The sequence below is a fragment of the Martes martes genome (assembly GCF_963455335.1).
Source record: "Martes martes genome assembly, chromosome: 2".
Taxonomy (NCBI): domain Eukaryota; kingdom Metazoa; phylum Chordata; class Mammalia; order Carnivora; family Mustelidae; genus Martes; species Martes martes.
The window spans coordinates 156,616,094-156,635,560 of record NC_137889.1 but is presented as its reverse complement, the minus strand read 5'-3'; the positions used below and the strand labels follow the sequence as shown (position 1 = coordinate 156,635,560).

The following is a 19,467-nucleotide window of genomic DNA, read 5'->3' as shown; positions in this document are numbered from 1 at the left end:
AAAGTCTTTCCCTTTGTAGAAGAGACATTCAGAAGCATCTCAGTTATAACTGAACTTAGAATGTATGTATATCTGTATGTGATGGGGATTCTCTTGCAAAGAGACGAGAACAATTGAGGTAATTTCCTGGACTAACAGAACTATAAAATCAGTCAGTGTGGAGAATATGTGCTTGCGTTTTTCTTTTTTGTTTTTTTTTGTTTGTTTGTTTTTAAGATTTTATTTATTTATTTGACAGAGAGAGAGAGAGATCACAAGTAGGCAGAGAGGCAGGCAGAGAGAGAGGGGGAAGCAGGCTCCCTGCTGAGCAGAGAGCCCAATGCAGGGTTTGATCCAGGACCCTGAGATCATGACCTGAGCTGAAGGCAGAGGTTTAACCCACTGAGCCACCCAGGCGCCCAGGGTGCTTTTTTTCCTGAATTTTGTGTATGATTGCATCAATTCTCCATTTTACCTTCCTAGGAGAACCATTGCCTAAGAATGTCCACAGCACTAATTTTCTCAGAATTTAGAGATCTAGAGATGAAAGGAGCTGTATATATAATTGAAATGTCATGTTATTAAAGATGAGGTGCTTTTGCAATTTCTAACACTTATGATGATATGCTCTGGTTACCTAGAATGTTTTTCCCTGTGATTTTTTCCATGCATTACTTCTTTGCCTTTCTAATATTACTAAAATATAGGGGGCAATTATTAGTCCCTTGATTCTGCCCATAGAGAAACAGAGATATTTAGTAAGTGACTTGTTTAAGTGCTAACTCATGACCGGATGATAAGAAAGTCTGATTGCAGGTTTATAAGGGAAACCAGCTAGATCTGCATTTTTCCCAGCTCTTCTGTGCTGTCTTTCCCATGCACCAAGGGTATGACCTTAAAGACCTTCACATAACCTCTAGATTTCAGCTTCTTCATCTGGAATATGAGGCAATGAACTAGGTTCAGGTTCAACTAGCCTTCACTAGGCACCTATTGTGTGCGAGTCACGCTCCAGGAGCTTTCAGTGTTATCGTATTCAATTTAATTAAATTTTAAATTAAATTAAACCTCACAACAGGAGAACCTGGGTGGTACAGTCCGATGAGTGTCCACTCATGCTCTCTCTCTGTAAAATAAATGAACCTTAAATTAAACCTCACAACAAATGAGAAAATCCAGGTCCCAAGAAGTTAAGTAACTTGCCTAAGGAAACCCAGCTAGGTCAGTATATTAATCCAGATCTTCTGACTTCAAAAATCAATGCTTTTTCCTCCATATTTTCACATTTCCTCTGTATTTTAGCATTCTATAAAGTTATACAAAAATACGCAAGCATTCTGATTCATTGGCATATAAACTAAAAGAATTCCTGTTGCCCCAAACACATGTAATATAATGGAGAAATACTTAACACACCTAAATTAAAATTTAGAAGTTTGACTAAGTTTATTTAAATAACCTAATTTTAGGATGTAGCAATGTTTGAGGGTTTTGAATGATATAAGAGGGTGTTAAAAAATATGCTACCAAAAAAAAAAAGTTACAGAAATCCAAATACCAAGATGTTCAATGTGTTATCAATATACTGATTCAGAGGTTGATTTGAAGTAGCAGTTATTTTGTTGAGAAATGTGTCATTTCAAATAGACCTTCCCATTCCATACAGCTCAACAAATGGATTTTGATATGTTAACTGACACTAAGGAAGAAGGAAGCTACTGGGCTTTTTAAAAATATAGATGGAATTTTTTTGATTGACATATCTGCTACTGTACCTATAATTAATTGTTACTAGTTGGCTGATTGATTGTGATCAACATTGTTGGTACATAAAACTAAACCTTATAAGAACATAGCTGATATAACGACAGGTTATTAACATTGTCTTTGGGACACAGATACTCAGGCAATACTGCTATTTGGGGGAGATGGGCACATCTCTGGTGTGCACTATATTTCTAAATTTTGCCAAAGTCTTATATTTCATCTGTCATGTAGCGTGTGTTCTGTGTTATTTTAAAATATTTAATTCTGCTGTAAAAATAGAAAAAAAAGGAAGGAGAATAGATGACACTAAGTAGAGAAGCAAATAGCTTATGACACATGGCAGACATAGGGAAAGAAAGTAGGGCACATGTGTGGTAAATAGATAAAAATGATGGGACAAGGGAGAAAATGACCTACAGGGAGAAAAGGATGGAAGAACAGACTATGCACCAAATATTTATGGCTCGCTAAGGCATATGAGGCACTCAATATTTATTGGGTTGAAAACCAGCTCTCCATTGGTGATATCCAATCTGGCCCTATGTATCCTCTATCCAAGAATCACCAATAAAACCCACGGCTGCTTCTCAGGCAAGTTATCGTCATGGTCAGGCACAATTCCCTGCATCTCTCTAAGAGAGTAAACAAGATGTTGGCCCCAGATACCTTTCGGCTGTTGGATCGCCTTGCTCAAACTTCAGCTCTGGTCCTGGTAAGCATGTCAGCAGTGGGAAAGATTGATGTGTCTGAGTTTGAAGGGGCAGAGACAGATAGATGGACTCAGTTCTCATGAACACCATGTGGCCCAATGTTCAGGTGGTGTGATCTTTTATCTGTTTGCATTCTATCCTGTGTGGGTTAACCAACAGCACCCCTTTCTTCTGCTTCTCACCAAGTGCTTTAAATGGATGTAATCAACTGTGTGATTTGAGTATCTTTATTTGAATGGTGAGCCTGTTTGTTCTACAACCTCTAAGTAACCAGCCTGATCATGTACTCGCATTGAGGTAATTCCCTACGTGGCACTGCCGGCCAATTTTGGCCTTGTATTTCTTCTTTATATTTACAACTGATGGTAATTACACTGGAGTGGGCAAAGAATACAGCATTTCAGAAAGATATTTGGTCATCTAAAGAGAGCACTTAACTGTCACAGGGATACATTCCAATAATAGTCTGGCTGTAGCAGACAAACAAAAAAAGAATTCATGGTTTAGCAGGACCAACTCATAGTGCTTAAAAGCTGATTCTAGTTCAAACTCATTTTGAAAGATGAAATTTAGTGACTTGGTGAAGATCACTATTCCTAGTAACTAGTAAGCTAGACAGGAGCCAATGCTGCCTGAAGAGGCTAGGGGGTTATTTGAGATACTACTGCTGTTCCTATCTGGGTCCTGGGTCATGACTTCTCATGCATTCTAGCACATGCTATGTAATGAGTAAAAATATGAACTACAGCTATCACACTTAATAGATTAAATGATGCAAGAATATACAGAGAATGTCCGTTTACTAACAGTGTATACAGGTGTCACTGAGACATTTCAAGGGCTGAAAATCACTCTTCTTTCCTGCTGTCAATTTAATCATGACATTATACATTGCCCTTCGATTCTAGAAGACTGAACTTCAGTTATTCTTCTCAAGGTAGTTGATTTTAGCTGGAAGTTCATGCCCAGGTCTCGAAAATAGTTAACTCATAAAGGCTTTTACTCACCAGCTAATTATATATCTATATCTATACATATATATCTAATAATAATGAAGAATTGTGTTGGATATTTGGGATATAAAAATGACCAAAATTTAAACTATGTGAATCAACAAGCATTTTGTACTTCTTTCCATGTGCCAGACACTGTTCTAGGAATTAGAAAACCATAATAGCAGTGCGTTAAACCAGAGAATATTCATTACCAATAAAAATAAATCCACAGCCAAAAAAGAAAAAAAAAAAATCCACAGCCTCAATTGCCCCCTCAACTATGATCTCAGTGACCCAAGTGGTGGTTTTTGTCCTTCTGTTCACTCTTATTATTTTGGAATTTTCCTTTAGGCTTTTTACCTAGTGGTCACAACGTACCTGCTTCAGCTCCAGGTCTCCAGTCCCTACATTACCATCTCCAAAGCAGGGGGAATGAGGGTGGTGGAAGAGATATTCTCCTATAAGTCTAGCACAGAAAATTTCAGTCCTGAGTCTTCTCTGCAGACTTTCCCTTGGATTATTGTTGATGAGCAAAACTTTCTGTGATGTTGAAACTATTCTGGAGTTTGTGCTGTCCAAAATAGTATCCACTAGCCATGTATAGTTAGTAGGCACTTGGCTTGTGGATAGTTTGTTGAAAGAACTGAATTTTTAGTTTTATTTAATTATAATTAATGTACATTTAAATACTCCAGTGTTTCTAATGTCTACCATACCGGACAGTATAACTTTTGGTTCTTTTTGGCTCGAGGGAGGTTATGGTCATGCAGGGATGCAAAGGAGGCTGGGAAAATAATTAGCTTTTTCAGTCTCTAAGGAAGAAAAGGTTTGGGAATGGCTCTTTGGCAGAAGCAACAGTGTCTGTGATAAAAAGTAGATAAGAGTGTCATAGAGCTGGTGCTGTAGAATGGGAGGCTAACAACATAAAAATTTAAACAAATAAATTTTAAAAAGAAGCTATCATCAGGTTTGAACAAGCCATGTTATCTAGACTCAGTCTAGATGATTGGTCTAGATTTGAGAGTAATTAATACGGAGTGATTGGAGGTAGGAGTAATTTAAGAAAGCAGCTGGAAAAACCTCTAGGAGCTCACAGTCTGGTAGAGAAGGAAGACAAGCATGTAAAATAAATCATTAACAATAAACCAGGTGGCATATATGCATACACACACACACACACACACACACACACACACACACACAATTTACTACATATTCACACATACATAGTTCTACATTTTCCTATTTGGAGGGACAAGGCATTTGGTGTGTTTCTCCCATGTTTCCTACTAGCCTTAGGTAAAATAGCAAGACAAGATTCACAGCATAGAAGCTTTGGAATGTGGTCCACCAACGATCCTTAAAGCAACAACTGGTGCAACACAGTTTTATTGGACTATGTGTATACAAACAACAGCTAACGAGAGATTTCTCATGGAGTTTCTATGGGATGTTTTAAAGTGGGACAATCACAAACACAGTGAGAACTTTGAAAGGACCTATTACGTCCTACAACTTCAAATGCTATGATGTTCATGATGCCTGAGGGGGTATCAGCAGTAGACGGACCTGTCTGGCAAGAGGCTGAAAGGGCTGGGGTGGCTTAATTAAAGCAAAGATTTTGATTGGATGGAGGGTAAGCGATAGTAAGTTTCAGACGGTATCATCCTCTGAGATTTTTCTAAGTGCAGACAGGACGACTTGCCATTTTATGAACCCAACTGGTACAGAAATAATGATAAATGAGGGTCGGATGATTCAAAGGACTAGAGTGTTGAGAGATAAGGTTTCCTTAAGTCCAGCTTGCCTATACCATTATTTCATGATCTCTAATGAGTTTTATTTTTCAAAGATTTCTGTGCAAGAATGGCTGAAATTATCCATGTAATAAAACATTTCATTTCCTCCATGTTTCTCCTTGGATTCATGGTACCACTTGAGATTCTTTTTCTTGTAATTCCATACTTTATATAACTTTCTTAACTACAGTGAAGTAAAAAGAGGATATGTACCAAATTGGTGTTAGTACTTGCGGCACACAAATTTCAAAACAGACATGCACATTTATTTCAACTCTAGGCTGAAATAGAATATGTGAAAATATGCACAGATCCTAAATTCACATGACAACTTGTAGCTATGACGATAGTAACATGGCTATTAAAAACTTACATTTTGCTTCCACTTCTTTTATAAAGAAAATGGATGATGATGATGCTGATAAAGATGATTTTGTTAGTGGATAATAATTCTTTACATAAATTCAAGAGAAATGTAAGCAATTTGCCTACTTAACACAGAGGCACTTATTTTTACCTTTTAGCTGATATAAAGATTTATTTTATGTATTTATTTTTTAAGTAGGCTCCCTGCCTAAGGCGGGGCTTGAACTCACGACCCCAGCTCCAGGGTTGCCTTATCTTCTGACTGAGCCAGCTGGGATCCCCCTGATTTACAGATTTAGAGCTACTTAACAGTGATGACGATCTCCCACTTTTTCTACCCATTAGTGTGAGATCTGTAATGTTCAATGCGGTAGCCATTAGGTCACCTGGGCTATTTAAACTCAAATTTAAATTAATTAAAATTAAATAAAATGAAAAATTATCTTACCTCCCACTGGCTACACATCAAGTGTTAAATAGCCACCTGTAGCTGTCATATTGGACAACACAGACCTAGAATATTTCTGTCAGAGACTTATTAGTAGCAATGGATACTGTTGGGTTTGTACAGTTGAATCTCAAAAAATGTTGGTCAAATGAAGTCCTATTTAAATATTAATGCAAGAGTGTATGTTATATGGCGATGATTTATTTAAGATTGAGAAAATTCTAGTTATAGATTCCTTGGAGTTGGTCCCTGGGAGAAACTCTGCCGGGGCCTTAGACCCAGGAAAGAAAAATCCTGTCCTGGTTCTGCATTTTAGAGGGCACCATCTTAGCTCCCCTCCCAAAGAGGAAAAATTCTCCAGGAACAAGCGATGTATTCTCCAAGAGCTTGTGTCCTTTTCCTGTCTCTAGACCTAATACAAGGTACCCAGGGCCCGGGAATTCACCCATCAAAAACTCCTCAGAGTGCCTGGGTGGCTTAGTTGGTTAAGCACCTGACTCTTGGTTTCTGCTCAGGTCATGAGCTCCAGGGTCATGAGATAGACCCCCTGGTTCCCTCCAGCTGGGAATCCCCTTCAAGAGTCTCTCTCTTTCTGCCCCTCCCCCACTCACGAGCCCTATGGACATGAGAGCTCTCTCTCAAATAAACGCATAGATCTTAAAAGAAAAAAAATTCCCAGGACTTCCAGGTCCTGAGCAGGCCCCTTTCCAGAATTGTCCTCCCAAGGGAATACCAAAAAACTGATGTGTACACTGCTAGGCCAAGGGTGACTGTTTGAGATCCTGAACAGAGCTTGGATGAGTGGGCTCAGGTAACCATACATGTGCAGAAAGCCCCTCTTGCTCAGAAAAGGAGCTGGCACAGGAAGCAAAGCAGGGGTGGAAGTGTGTAGGCCAGGGGCTGGGGTCTGGCTCTTTGCTCCCTGCCAGTTTCAGGGTGGAACCACTAGGTATCTATTTCTGCAGACACACCTGGACTTGGGGTGTTATGAAGGTACGTTACTCAAGGTAAGAAAACAATATCTTTTATTTGTTGGCTTGGCATATTTCTTGTAAATATTTAAACACAAACTATGTCAGCCCTAGTCCTGCAAATACTAGGGTGGGGCTGGCAGCCCTACCAGAGAAGAGTGAGATGTTCTCCTGGGCTTGCTTGGCTAGTTTGGCCATTATTACTCGAACTGGTTAAATCTCAGTTATCTGTGGATGTCAGAGGAAAATTTCCTTCAAAAGGCTGCTGGCCGGTCCAGCGGGACCCCATGCATCCTTTCCAGAGTTCACAGCTGGAGCTGCTGAAGGCCAGAAACAGCTTCTGAGAGTCCACGTTCCGAGAGAGGGATCCGTTCCTTCCTCTGGTGCATTTGGGACAAATGAGACGACCCTGTTCCGAAAGAGGGCCTGAAGTTCCTTGCGGGGGGGGGGGGGGGCGGGGGTGAGATGGGAAGGTGCAGTTGGTTTGAGGCACTTTCCCTTTCTTTCTCCGGAGTAAGTTCATTCCTGCTCTTCTCCTTCACTCCAAATATCAGGCCAGGGCTCCGTGGGCGGGATGGTTGGCCCCCAGGGACGCCCAGGGCGGCTTTGTCTGGAGGGCAGCAGAGGGAAGCGAGGGCGAGTGGCCACCGTGGCTGGAGTTTGGACTAGAACTTTCTTCCGCCCTCTCCACGAGTTACCGTTCTCCCGCTGGGCCTTCACAACTGCTGGCCCGAGGCTGAGGCCGGGGCCGGCGAGCACAGCGTCGGGGGTCGGGCCCGGCGGGCGGCGCGGGTCCCGGAGCGCGCTCTTCCTAACCCGAGCCGCCGCCGGCGGGAGGCGCGAGGAGAGGAGCGGAGGAGGAGGGGGAGGAGGGGAGAGGAGGAAGGGAAAGGGGCGGCGGCGGCCGCGGGCGGGGAGGAGCCGCCGCGGGCAGTGGCCGGGGGAGGCGGCGGCAGCGACGGTGGAAGAGGAGGAGGCGGCGCTCCCGCCGGGCCAGAGAGCGGCGCTGGGACCCGCGCGGCCGTGACCCCGCGGCTCCCCGGAGGCCGAGCGCGGCCGCTGCGGACAAAGGAGCATGTTGGCGCCGAGGAGGGCCCGTCCTCCGGCCGCCATGAGGCTCCGGGCGCCGCCGGGCCCGCGCCGCGCCCCCGCCAGCCCGGGCGCCGGGCCGGCCCGCTAGGCCAGCCCGCCGCCGTTCGGCCCGCAGGCCCCGGCCCGCCGCATGGAGCCGCCCGGGCGCCGGCGGGGCCGCACGCCGCAGCCGCCGCCGCTGCTCCTGCCGCTCACGCTGCTCGCGCTGCTGGCAGGCGGAGGCGGCGGCGGCGCCGCGGCGCTGCCCCCTGGCTGCAAGCACGACGGGCGGCCCCGAGGGGCCGGCAGGACGGCGGGCGCCGCGGAGGGCAAGGTGGTGTGCAGCAGCCTGGAGCTCGCGCAGGTCCTGCCCCCCGATACGCTGCCCAACCGCACGGTCACCCTGTGAGTAGCCTCGCGCCGGGTCCTCTCCCTGGGGCGCTTTCTGGTCGCACGGCTTTCTCTCCGCGCAACTTTGGAGAGGGGTCCTGCCGGCACCCACGCGCCTTTGTGCGAATGAAGCTGCAGGCACAGGTGGTGCTGGGGTGGTTGGCTTGGCAGGCGCGCATCTCGGGGAAGGCAAGTGAATCTGCCCCAGCGGCGCTTTCCAGTTCCGCTAGTTTGCAAAGTAAAAGTTTTCGGGTTCCCCGACGCGCCCCGCGCAGTCAGGGCGCAGCGCTTCTGTGGCTGCGCGGTGCCACGTGAGGATGCAAGTAAACATGCAGTCGGCTGAGTTGTAGCTCGTTCATTCCGTGCTGGGGCTCCCAGAGAACACAGTGCTCCGTAGAAGCGCGGGACTTTCCGCTTCTGTGCACGTTAACTTAACGCGGCCATGAAGTTTGCAAGAATAGTTTGCAGAATACCAAAACAGCACCGGGACTTGGAACGCCCGCGTGTGTAATTCCCAAACCCCCAGGCTCCCCTTGCCTTTCACTCTCTTAGTTTTGTCATAGTAAAAGACCACTTTTAAAAATGGAGTTGTTACTAAGGGCGAGAAATACATTTCAGGTGCACCTTCCAGTCCGGTTTTCATGTGTTTGAGCACTCATATTTAAAAGTCCAGAAATTTGGGATTGAAAACTGGGTTTCTTGAGCCTTCCATCTCGAGGGACTTGATATTTGAGTTGAGTTTCCCACCAGGAAAAAGTTTTTGGTCTCATAACTCCATTTGTTCTCAGACTCACGGTCTAGTTTTGCAGGTGTGGTTCTGCTCATTCTAGCTGGACACTTGGTTTTGTTTTCGGAACGATGAAATGGTTTGGCAGAGTTTAAGTGTTTAATGGATATTTTGTCGAACTGAAATATGAGCCCCCTCTATCTTCTTCTGGTTGGTTTCCTAAAGAAGAATCTAGGCTACCACTGTAAAAACATGAAGGCAAGGAGAGCTGCATGACCTATGAAAAGCTTAAAATATGGTTTAAAATACGGCATAAAATATGGTTTTTAGTTGAACCCAAATTAAGTGGGATGTATGGGTAAGAGAAGTATAAATTTTATTACACCTTTGTTCTCCCATTTCCATTTGTTTGAATTACGAAAGGTTTAACACAGGAAAACTGTATGTGTTTCTGTCTATGGAGGCATGAAGATGGGTAAAATCGTTTTTGTTTGACTCCTTTACTGACGCTTGACCATTTGGTAGTGGCAGCAGCTGTATTTATTTATTTCTTAGCCAGATTCTTTGAAGTGGAAATTTTGGATATGGGACCTTTAATTACAGTCTTGAGTCAAGTGAAGAAAACCCCTGTGTTGGAGGTATCTCTTTATAACTTTGCAAAAGTTAGTCATCATACATTTGGGTTCTGGATCAGTGGCACTCCAGCTGATTCAAGTTTAGGTCGAGTTTTTTCAGAATGTCAGCAGTTTTAGCGGTATTAAATGGGCTATTTGTAAGTTGTTTTTGCTTTGCAGATTTTTAGGAGGTATCATAGAAAACCACTCTTCAGCGTATTATTTGTTAAACTATTTCAGTGAATTTTTCATGAGCAGATTAAAATATAAGTGCCTTTGAAATGTCATATTAATCCAATATTTTTGCACCTGAAACCTCTTTAGATGAAAATAAAATTAACAGAATTTAGTGAATGGGAAGAACTTAGAATTAATTTAAGGATCAGCTGACATTCTGGATTAAGTTGGGTGAAGGTATATGGAACCCGGTAGAGGGTCTTCTGGGCCAGTCCCCTCATTTTACTAGGGAATAAATCAGAGAGTCATAGCAGGTAAGTGACTTGCCCAAGTTCCTATAGAGATTGAGTGACAGGGTCTATGTCCCAGATTCCCGCTATGCAGTTCAGATGCTTTCTCATCTTTCCCCAGACCTTCATCTTTTTCTTTCTTTCTTTCTTTCTTTCTTTCTTTCTTTCTTTCTTTCTTTCAATCTTTCTTTCTTTCTTCTTCTTCTTCTTTTTTAAGATTTTATTTATTTATTTGACAGACAGAGATCACAAGTGGGCAGAGAGGCAGGCCTAGAGAGAGGAAGGGAGGCAGGCTCCCTGCTGAGCAGAGAGCCCAATGCTGGGTCAATCCCAGGACCCTGGGATCATGACCTGAGCCGAAGGCAGAGGCTTTAAACCACTGAGCCACCCAGGTGCCTCTTCATCTTTCTTCTCAGTTCAACAGTTGTGGGTGTGTTTCCTGGGTAGTAGGCAGCACATTGAGGTTTAGACTAGGTGTTAATTTCCTCAGGGTGTGGCAAATTACCACACATTCTGCCACATAAAACAACAAATTTCTTTTCTCACAACTCTGGAAGCCAGAACTTGGAAAATCAAGGGGTCATCAGAATGGTGCTTTCTCTGAAGGGCCTTTCAGCTCCTTGACCTGCCTTGGATTGTGGCACCCCAGCACCAATCTCTGCCCCTGTCTTAAGGTCGGTTCTTTCCCATGTCTCTGTCTGTTTCAGATACTGTTCTTTCTCTTATAAGGACACCAGTCATTGAATTTAGTTTTGACCCTAAGCCCAGGATGATCTCATCTAAGGGTGCATAACTTAATTACATCTGCAAAGACCTTATTTCCAAATAAGGTCACTTGTAGAGGTAACCAGGTGTGAGAACTTTGGACTCCTTTTGGGGGCATATTGTTCAACTCACTATAGAATGTAAATAAAACAAGGTCTTTCTTCAGGAACGTACAAGTATTGGGAGAGAAATATTCATAAATTCAGAGCAGTATGGTAAATGCTCTAATATTGGGGTGCACATTAGCAGAAGGAACTCAGGAGGGCAACCAAAGTTCCCTTGGGACATAGTTGGTGGGATCTGAGGCTCCTGAGCCAATTTGAGAAGGATGAGATGGATAATTGTGAATAAAATAGTGAGTGATAAGTCAAGGGGGAGGAGATGAGGGGTATGGTCAGTGGGAGACCAGCCCCACCCCCAGGCATGCCCTCAGGCTTGGAGGTGGCAGTGTTGCTGCTCTGTGCAGTCAGTGTTGCTAGATGTCAAGGGCACGTGTCCACTACCTGGAGTGGTCACAGGAGTCTGTAAAGGCCAGGTCAAGGACAGGCAGTATCTCTGGTTTGAGTTTTAATCCCTTGGGTATGGCCAACGGTGTTTCAGGGGAGCTATGATATGGCCGCCACAGGGAAAATCCATGGGACAGAATTTTTCTTTTCTTTTTTCTTTTTTTTTGTTTTCTTTTAAATAATGGAAGATAAGGTAATTTCTACCTAGGGGGTAAACTGTACTTCAGCATAGCCAAGAGCTCATATACTTCAGCTACCTTAGTGCACAACACTTACTTTCTTATTTAGCTGGCTCTATGGAGAAGTCCAGCAGAAATCCTCAGCTTGACCACTCTTGTTTCCTGTATCATGTAGTCTTTTGTATTAAAGAATTAAATTCTTTAATTCCTGCCCTATTATTTACATCCAAATTGAATAAAAATTTTAACTTTCCAATATTTTTGTTGGAAATAGAAGTTACTCTATTCATGTGTTTCATTTGAAATGCTGCTCGATATTTTAAGTTTTAAAAATTATGAAGACTTCAGTGATAGAAGGTTTTACAAATTTAGCCCTGATATTCAGATGTGTTTTTACCCATAATGCTACATAGTGATTCTAGGTAAAGATTTTCTTCTTCTTCTTCTTCTTCTTCTTCTTCTTCTTCTTCTTCTTTTTTTAATTTATGATTTGTCAAGTACCTTCAGGACAAAGTCCATATTTTTCTCAGACTGTTCAACAAAGTAACATAATGTGTGAGTTTTGGTTTTTACTTTGTAAAACATTATGCTTGTTTTTGTCCTCAAAGACCTGATAATCAGACATCAACCAGGGTACCCAGCTGAGTGTCAGGTAGACAAAAAGGAATGCTTGTATTGTTTAGAAACCTAAACCTAGTTGGAAGAAAGGTTTTGCACAAAAGCAGCATTTAGGGAACAATTGCAGAGTGTCTGTAATTAAGTAATAAATCCTGTAGTGCCGACTGTTTAAATGCTCTAGGAAGCCTGAAAAGAGGGGACATCAGTGGGGCTTTGGAGGCGCTGGGAGATTTTCTGTTTTCCTGGAGAAGTTTGGACTTGAGCATGGCCTGAGGGAAGGGAAAGATTGGATTGAGTGAGGCATTGCGGAGTTCCGGGTAGGGGTGCGGACAGAGTGGTTCTACTCCAGCGGAGAGGTGGTGTTTTGGAGCCAGTAGGCTGTATCGGGTGTTTACAGCCCAGGTAATGGTGGAGGTCAGTTAGGGGAGTATGTGCAGGTGGGAGAGGGAGGTGGCTCAGGCAGAAGCTCAGGGACCAGTAGTGGAGCCTGAGAAGGTGCAGCTGGTGAGGTGGGGGACTCAGGGGAGTATGTGGTCATAGAAGCCAAGGTACATTCAGGTTTGAAGAAAGGAAGGATTCCGCAGTTGAGAGATGCTGAGAGATCACGATCCGGAAAGCAGAGTTGCTGGGCACTGGGTTGGCCGGTCTGGAGCTTTGGCGCCCTCTGTGGACCGGAGGCCATGAGGGCCGGTTGGGGCAGCTTGAAGGGAGTAGGAGGGGAGGGAGGATGGTGGTAGTAGCATCTGAAAGAGGAAGAATTGGGGCGCCTGGGTGGCTCAGTCGTTAAGCATCTGCCTTTGGCTCAGGTCATGATCCCAGCCTCCTGGGATCGAGCCCCGCATCGGGCTTCCTGCTTGCCGGGAAGCCTGCTTCTCCCTCTCCATTCCCCCTGCTTCTGTTCCCTCTCTCTCGTCTCTATCAAATAAATAAAATCTTTAAAAAAAATGAGGAAGAATTTGGGGGCGAAGGAAGGTTTCTTAGGGACAGTTAATGAGAGTAAACTGGGCAATAACTTGGGAGTGGGAGAAATGGATGCTGGAAGGTGAGATGGGGTGGGAGGACGCACAGGAGCAGGTGCTGCTGGCAAAAGGCGCATTTCATCCCCATGTTAGGAGAGAAGGGGGTGGTGAAGCAGGAGGACATTGGGAGTTTTGGCCCCATTGCTTTTATTTTCCCAAAGAATTCAGGGAGGCAGGGTGAGGGAGGAAGGGGCAGCAGGTGGTGTGGAGAGGAAGGAGACACAGGAGTGGGGCGGTCCTTCTGGAAACTGGGAGAGTGAGCAGGCTGGGGATCACAGAAGCCTCAGCAGAGTGGACTTCTGTCCATTTCTGCCTTGTAGTCAAATTCGAAGGGACAGAGATGGTCAGCTCAGTTCCTTGTCCAGCTGCTTTCATCCCCAAGGTGTGACTAGCTGGGATTGGCCTGGTGGCTTCTTGGCCCAGGGAGTGCAGCAGAGGGAGAGGCTAGAGCTGTGGCCTGAAGTCTTATGGGTCAGGGTTATGTTTTTATCTTTGAATTCAAAGTCTTCCTTACCTCTGTAGCCTCATTTCCCAGTACTCCCAGTACAAATTCTGTTTTCTTTTCCTGCACGTGGGTTGAGTCACTGAGAATACTGTAGGCACTGTGCTGAGTGCTAGGGCTGTTCAGGGAGAAAAATAAGACATGATTCTTTCATCTAAGGATTGGTCCTATACCCAAAGTCTCTGCTTAATCTAAATGTGCCTTTCATTGTCCCCTGAGCAGAGCTTGGACTTGGTTTCCTGTGTGTCTCTGGTTAGTCTGTCACTCTTGCCTGGAATCCCTGTCCTGGTAAATTCTGGGTTCTTCACTGCTTCGAGCTTTTTTCTCCCCTTCCGGCTTTTGATCCGTCCCTTCTCTGAGCCCAGGTGGTGCTTACTGTCTGTGCTGTGTGTCACTTTATGTGACACTTGATATTGTTCTCCTAGAGTACATACCCTTTTTTTTTTTAAAGATTTTATTTTATTTTTTTTCAGTGTTCCAAAATTCATTGTTTATGCACCACACCCAGTGCTCCATGCAATGCGAGCCCTCCACAATACCCACAACCAGGCTCATCCAACCCCTCACACCCCCCCCCCCACCCCAAACCCTCTGTTTCTCAGAGTCCACAGTCTCTTACGGTTTGTCTCCCCCTCTGGTTTCCCCCAACTCACTTCTCCTCTCCATCTCCAGTATCCTTCGTGTTATTCCTTATGCTCCACAAGTAAGTGAAAACATGATAATTGACTCTGTCTCCTTGACTTTTTCACTCAGCATAATCTCTTCCAGTCCTGTTCATGTTGATACAAAAGTTGGGTATTCATCCTTTCTAATGGAGACATAATACTCCATTGTATATATGGACCATATCTTCTTTATCCATTCGTCTGTTGAAGGGCATCTTGGTTCTTTCCACAGTTTGGAGACCGTGGCCATTGGTGCCATGAACATCGGGGTACAGATGGCCTTTCTTTTCACTACATCTGTATCTTTGGGGTAAATACCCAGCAGTGCAATTAATTGCAGGGTTATAGGGTATAGAGCACATACCCTTGAAGGGAAGGATTGGGAAACCTGTCTTTAGCCCAGTGCTTAGAGTATGGGTGAGAACATAGTTGTATGTAGGTGTGTAAATTCAGATTTTTACCCTATTATAGCAAATTAGAGTAATTATTTATTTGGGTCAGCATTTCATGGCTATAGGGTCCCCAGTTCAAGAAGGGTATGTTAAACCTGTTTATAGTTACACTTTCTTTTAAAAATATTTATTTATTTATTTATTTTTAAAAGTTTTATTTATTTATTTGTCGGAAAGAGAAGGAGAGCCACAGGCAGAGGGAGAAGCAGGCTCCCTGCTGAACAAGGAGCCTGATGCGGGACTTGATCCCAGGACCCTAGGATCATGACCTGAGCTGAAGGCAGACCCTTAACTGACTGAGCCACCCAGGCGTCCCAAGATGTGTTTATTTCTGAGAGAGACAGTGAGTGCGTGTATGTGAGTGGTGGCGGGGGGTGGGGCAAAGAGAGGGAAAGAGAGAGAATCTTAGGCAGACTCCCCACTAAGGACGGAGCTCAACGCAGGACTCCATCCCAGGTCTCTGAAAGCCTGACCTGAGCCAAAATCAAGAGTTGGCTGATTAACCTGCTAAGCCACCCAGGTCCCCCCCGTTTACAGTTGATTTAAGTGATCTTATGTGTGCGGTGATTCTGCACATAAGACAGTGTGGTGGCAAGTTGCTCAGAAATATTACAAAATTTGGGGGTGCCTGGGTGGCTCATTGGGTTAAGCCTCTGCCTTCGGCTCAGGTCATGATCTCAGGGTCTTGGGATCAAGTCCTGCATCGGGCTCTCTGCGCAGCGGGGAGCCTGCTTTCCCCTCTCTCTCTGCCTGCCTACTTGTGATCTCTGTCTGTCAAATAAATAAATAAAATCTTAAAAAAAAAAGAAAAAAATATTGCAAAATTTGGGGCAAAAGCCAAATCTTAATTTTTTTCCAATATGGTGAGAAGGTGTTACATGACCCATCTTCTGAATCTTGTTGCTTCTTGCCTGCTTGGAGTGCTCTAGCATTGTCAGGAGTGTATGAGAGAAGTTGGTAGGTTTGGCAATGAACCACGAGTTAGAATACCAGGAACAAAAGAACACACGAATCTTTGGAGATCCTTGCTCCAGTTCAGCTGCTTTTCACAGGAACCTGTAACAATGTTGTTGAAAAAGGGACCCCCCCCCCCCAAATCAGAAGTAGAATCTCTTGAAAGTAAGTCCAAAAAGGATAGTGCAAAGTTTTCGTATCATCCAGTGATTTTTTTTTTTCCCTATTTAGCTGCATGTCTGAAAGCCATCATTTTCTATATTGGCTGTGTTCCTGTGGAGGAACCTTAAATCCAGAGAATACAGCTCGTTTATTGTTGTGTCAACATTTTTTTCATAAACAGACAAAAATTAGGATACAGAGTCCCTTAAATTTTAGTAGCTTATTAAATCAGCTTTTGCAAAGATAAGGAATTGATAGATGCATACATGCTCAATGAGGTTTTAATTGTTGCCCGACTAAATTTAAGACTTAATGTAATTTTAATGCTTTGTGTATGGTGTAGCTTGCAGAATTCTGTTCAAATGCAGAGGATTTTAATCTGAGGAGAGAGTTTTAAAGAAAGTAAGCTGGTTTTTTGTTGTTGTTGTTTGTTTTTCTTTTTTTCTTCATGACTAAACTTTTCAGAAATTTTGCTTGTCTGGTAAGGGCCTGCCTGTTGGATTTGGGGGAGCAGAGATGTAGAAGGCATCTCACAGAAGGCACGTGTGTCTTTTAGTACCAAGCAGAACACAAGGCTTGTCACCCAGGGAAGCATTTCTTGCCCTTAGATCCTTCCTATTCAGGGTCTAAAGGGAACAAAAAGAAAGTTTAAGGGATTGTGTAAGAATTATTCAGGACAAATCCTCCCCACCCACCTCCCCCCGCACTCTGGTCTTCTTTATCCTTTTTGTAAGTTGCAAGCCCAGGCTTAAATCTGGCTTTTCTGCATACAGCAGGGTCTGTCCAAAGACCAGAATCCACTTTTAATATTTGCTGTTCTCTAGTGGCATTCTTTTTTTCCTAATGGTTCTAGTATCCAACTTTAATAAATTTACCACATTCTCTTATGGCAGCTAATATTTGGGTTTCATTATTCATTTTATTGGTTTAAAAATACAAAGAAAATAATGTAAATTGTATATAGGAAGAAATTGTGTTTCCCCAATGAACTGTAATCTTATAAATTCTTAATAAAAGCGAAAGTTTTAAAGGATTCCTTGAGGTTAAAACCAGGAAAGAAAAGGGAAAACAGTATTTTGAATGATCCTGTTTTGAAGAGACATAGAATGGAAAAGTATTTGGTATTTTCTGAAGTAGTATATTTTTTTTAAATGGGCGCCTGGGAAACTCAGTGGGTTAGAGCCTCTGCCTTCGGCTTGGGTCATGGTCTTGGCGTCCTAGGATCAAGCCCCACATCGGGCTCTCTGCTCAGCGGGGAGCCTGCTTCCCTCTTAGTCTCTGCCTGCCTCTCTGCCTACTTGTGATCTCTGTCAAATAAATAAATAAAATATTTTTTAAAATGATGTATAGTTTCTATGCAGTGTTATATTAGTTTCAGGTATACAACTTAGTGATTAGACAATTTTATACATTATGTACTGCTCGGTGCAGTAAATATAGTTACCATCTGTCACCATTTAAACTCATGACAATATTGTTGACTGCATTCCCTGTGCTGTACTTTTCTTCCATGTAACATTGTATAGCTTGAAGTGAAGTTCGTACCTCTTAATCCCCTTCACCTGTTTCATCCATCCTTTGGCAACTACCAGTTTTTTCTCCTTATTTGAGTCTTTCTGTTTTTTGTTCATTTGTTTTTTAGACTCCACATGGAAATGAAATCATATAGTACTTGTCTTTCTCTGACTTACTTCACTCAGGGTAATACCCTGTAGGTCCATCCATGGCAAAATTCTGTTCTTTCTAACAGTTCAGTAATATTTTCTTGTGTGTATATACCGCATCTTTATCCATTCATCTGTTGATGGACACTTAAGTTGCTTCCATGTTTTAGGTGTTGTATATAATGCTACAGTACACATAGGGGTGCATATATCTTTCTGAACTTGTGTTTTTGTTTTCTTTGGGTAAATATCCAGCAATGGAATTACTGGGTCATATGGTATTTCTATTTTTTAATTTTTTGAGCAGCCTCCTTACAGGTCTCCACAGTGGCAGCACCAGATTACATTCCTGCCAGCTGTGCACAAGGGTTCTCTTTTCTCCACATCCCTGCCAACACTTAAGACAACATTTCTTGTCTTTTGATGCTAGCCATTCTGACAGCTGTGAGGTGACATCTTATTGTGATTCTGATTGCATTTCCCTGATGATTAGTGATGTTGACCATCTTTTCATCTGTATGTTTTCTTTGGAAAAATGCCTGTTCAGGTCCTCTGCTCATTTTTAATCGAATTATTAGGATTTTTTTTTTTTTTTTGGTGTTGGATTGTGTGAGTTCTTTATATATTTTGGATATTAACTCATTATTGGATATATAATTTGCAGATGTTTCTCTCATTCAGTAGGATGCCTTTTCACTTTGTAGATGGTTTCTTTTGCTGCACAAAAGCTTTTTAGTTTGGTTTAGTCCCAATAGTTTATTTTTGCTTTTATGTCCTTTGTCTGGGGAGACTTATCCAGGAAAACATTGCTAAGGCCATTGTCCAAGACGTAGCTGTTCATGCTTGTTTTAGGAGTTTTTAATGGTTTCAGGTCTTAAACTGAGATTTTTCATCCATTTTGAGTTTATCTTTGTGGTATATGAAACTGATGCAGTTTCATTCTTTTGCATGTAGCTATCCAGTTTTCCCAACACCATTTATTTGAAAAGGCTGTCTTTTCCCCATTGTGTATTTTTGCCACCTTTGTTGTAGATTAATTGCTCATATCAGTATGGGTTTATTTCTGGGCCCTCCATTCTGTTCCATTGATTTATATGTATTTTTGTGTCAGTATCGTACTCCTTTGATTGCAATAGTTTTGTAGTATGGTTTTTTGAAAAATTTTCCCAGTGTAATTAATGTACAGTGTTACATTAGTTTCAGGTGTACAATATAGTGATTCATCAGTTCTATAAATTACTTACTGGGTATCAGGATAAGAGTAGCTTGTAGTTTTTTTTTTTTTTTTTTAAGATTTATTTATTTTAGAGAGAGAGTGCACATGTGCATGTGTGCGAGCATGAGTAGGGAGGTGCAGAAGAAGAGGGAGAGGGAGAGAACCTCAAGCAGACTTCCTGCTGAGCACAGGACCTCCATCTCACGGTCCTGAGATCATTACCTGAGCCAAAACCAAGGGTTGGACGCTTAACTGGCTGAGCCACCTGGGTGCCCTTCCTTGTTCCTGATTTTAGAGGAACAGCTTTTGGTTCCTCATTGAATATGATGTTAGCTGTGGGTTTGTCATGTATGGCCTTTATTATATTGAGGTATGTTCCCTCTAAATATATACTTTCTTAAGGGTTTTTATCAGTGGATGCTGTACTTGGCAAGTGGTTTTTTTTTTTTTTTTTGCATCTA

At 43.0% G+C, this 19,467-nt stretch overlaps 1 protein-coding gene across 1 annotated transcript in view; it reads left to right on the top strand.

Moving 5' to 3' along the window:
• Window positions 1-8,129: 8,129 nt before the first annotated feature.
• The window catches only part of ADGRA3 (adhesion G protein-coupled receptor A3), a 125,587-nt gene continuing 114,249 nt past the window's right edge, over window positions 8,130-19,467 (top strand). Inside the window, exon 1 of the mRNA XM_080795716.1 lies at window positions 8,130-8,511. Within this exon, the coding sequence (XP_080651842.1) occupies window positions 8,258-8,511 (254 nt within the window). The 5' untranslated portion in view covers window positions 8,130-8,257. The remainder of the gene's footprint in view (window positions 8,512-19,467) is intronic.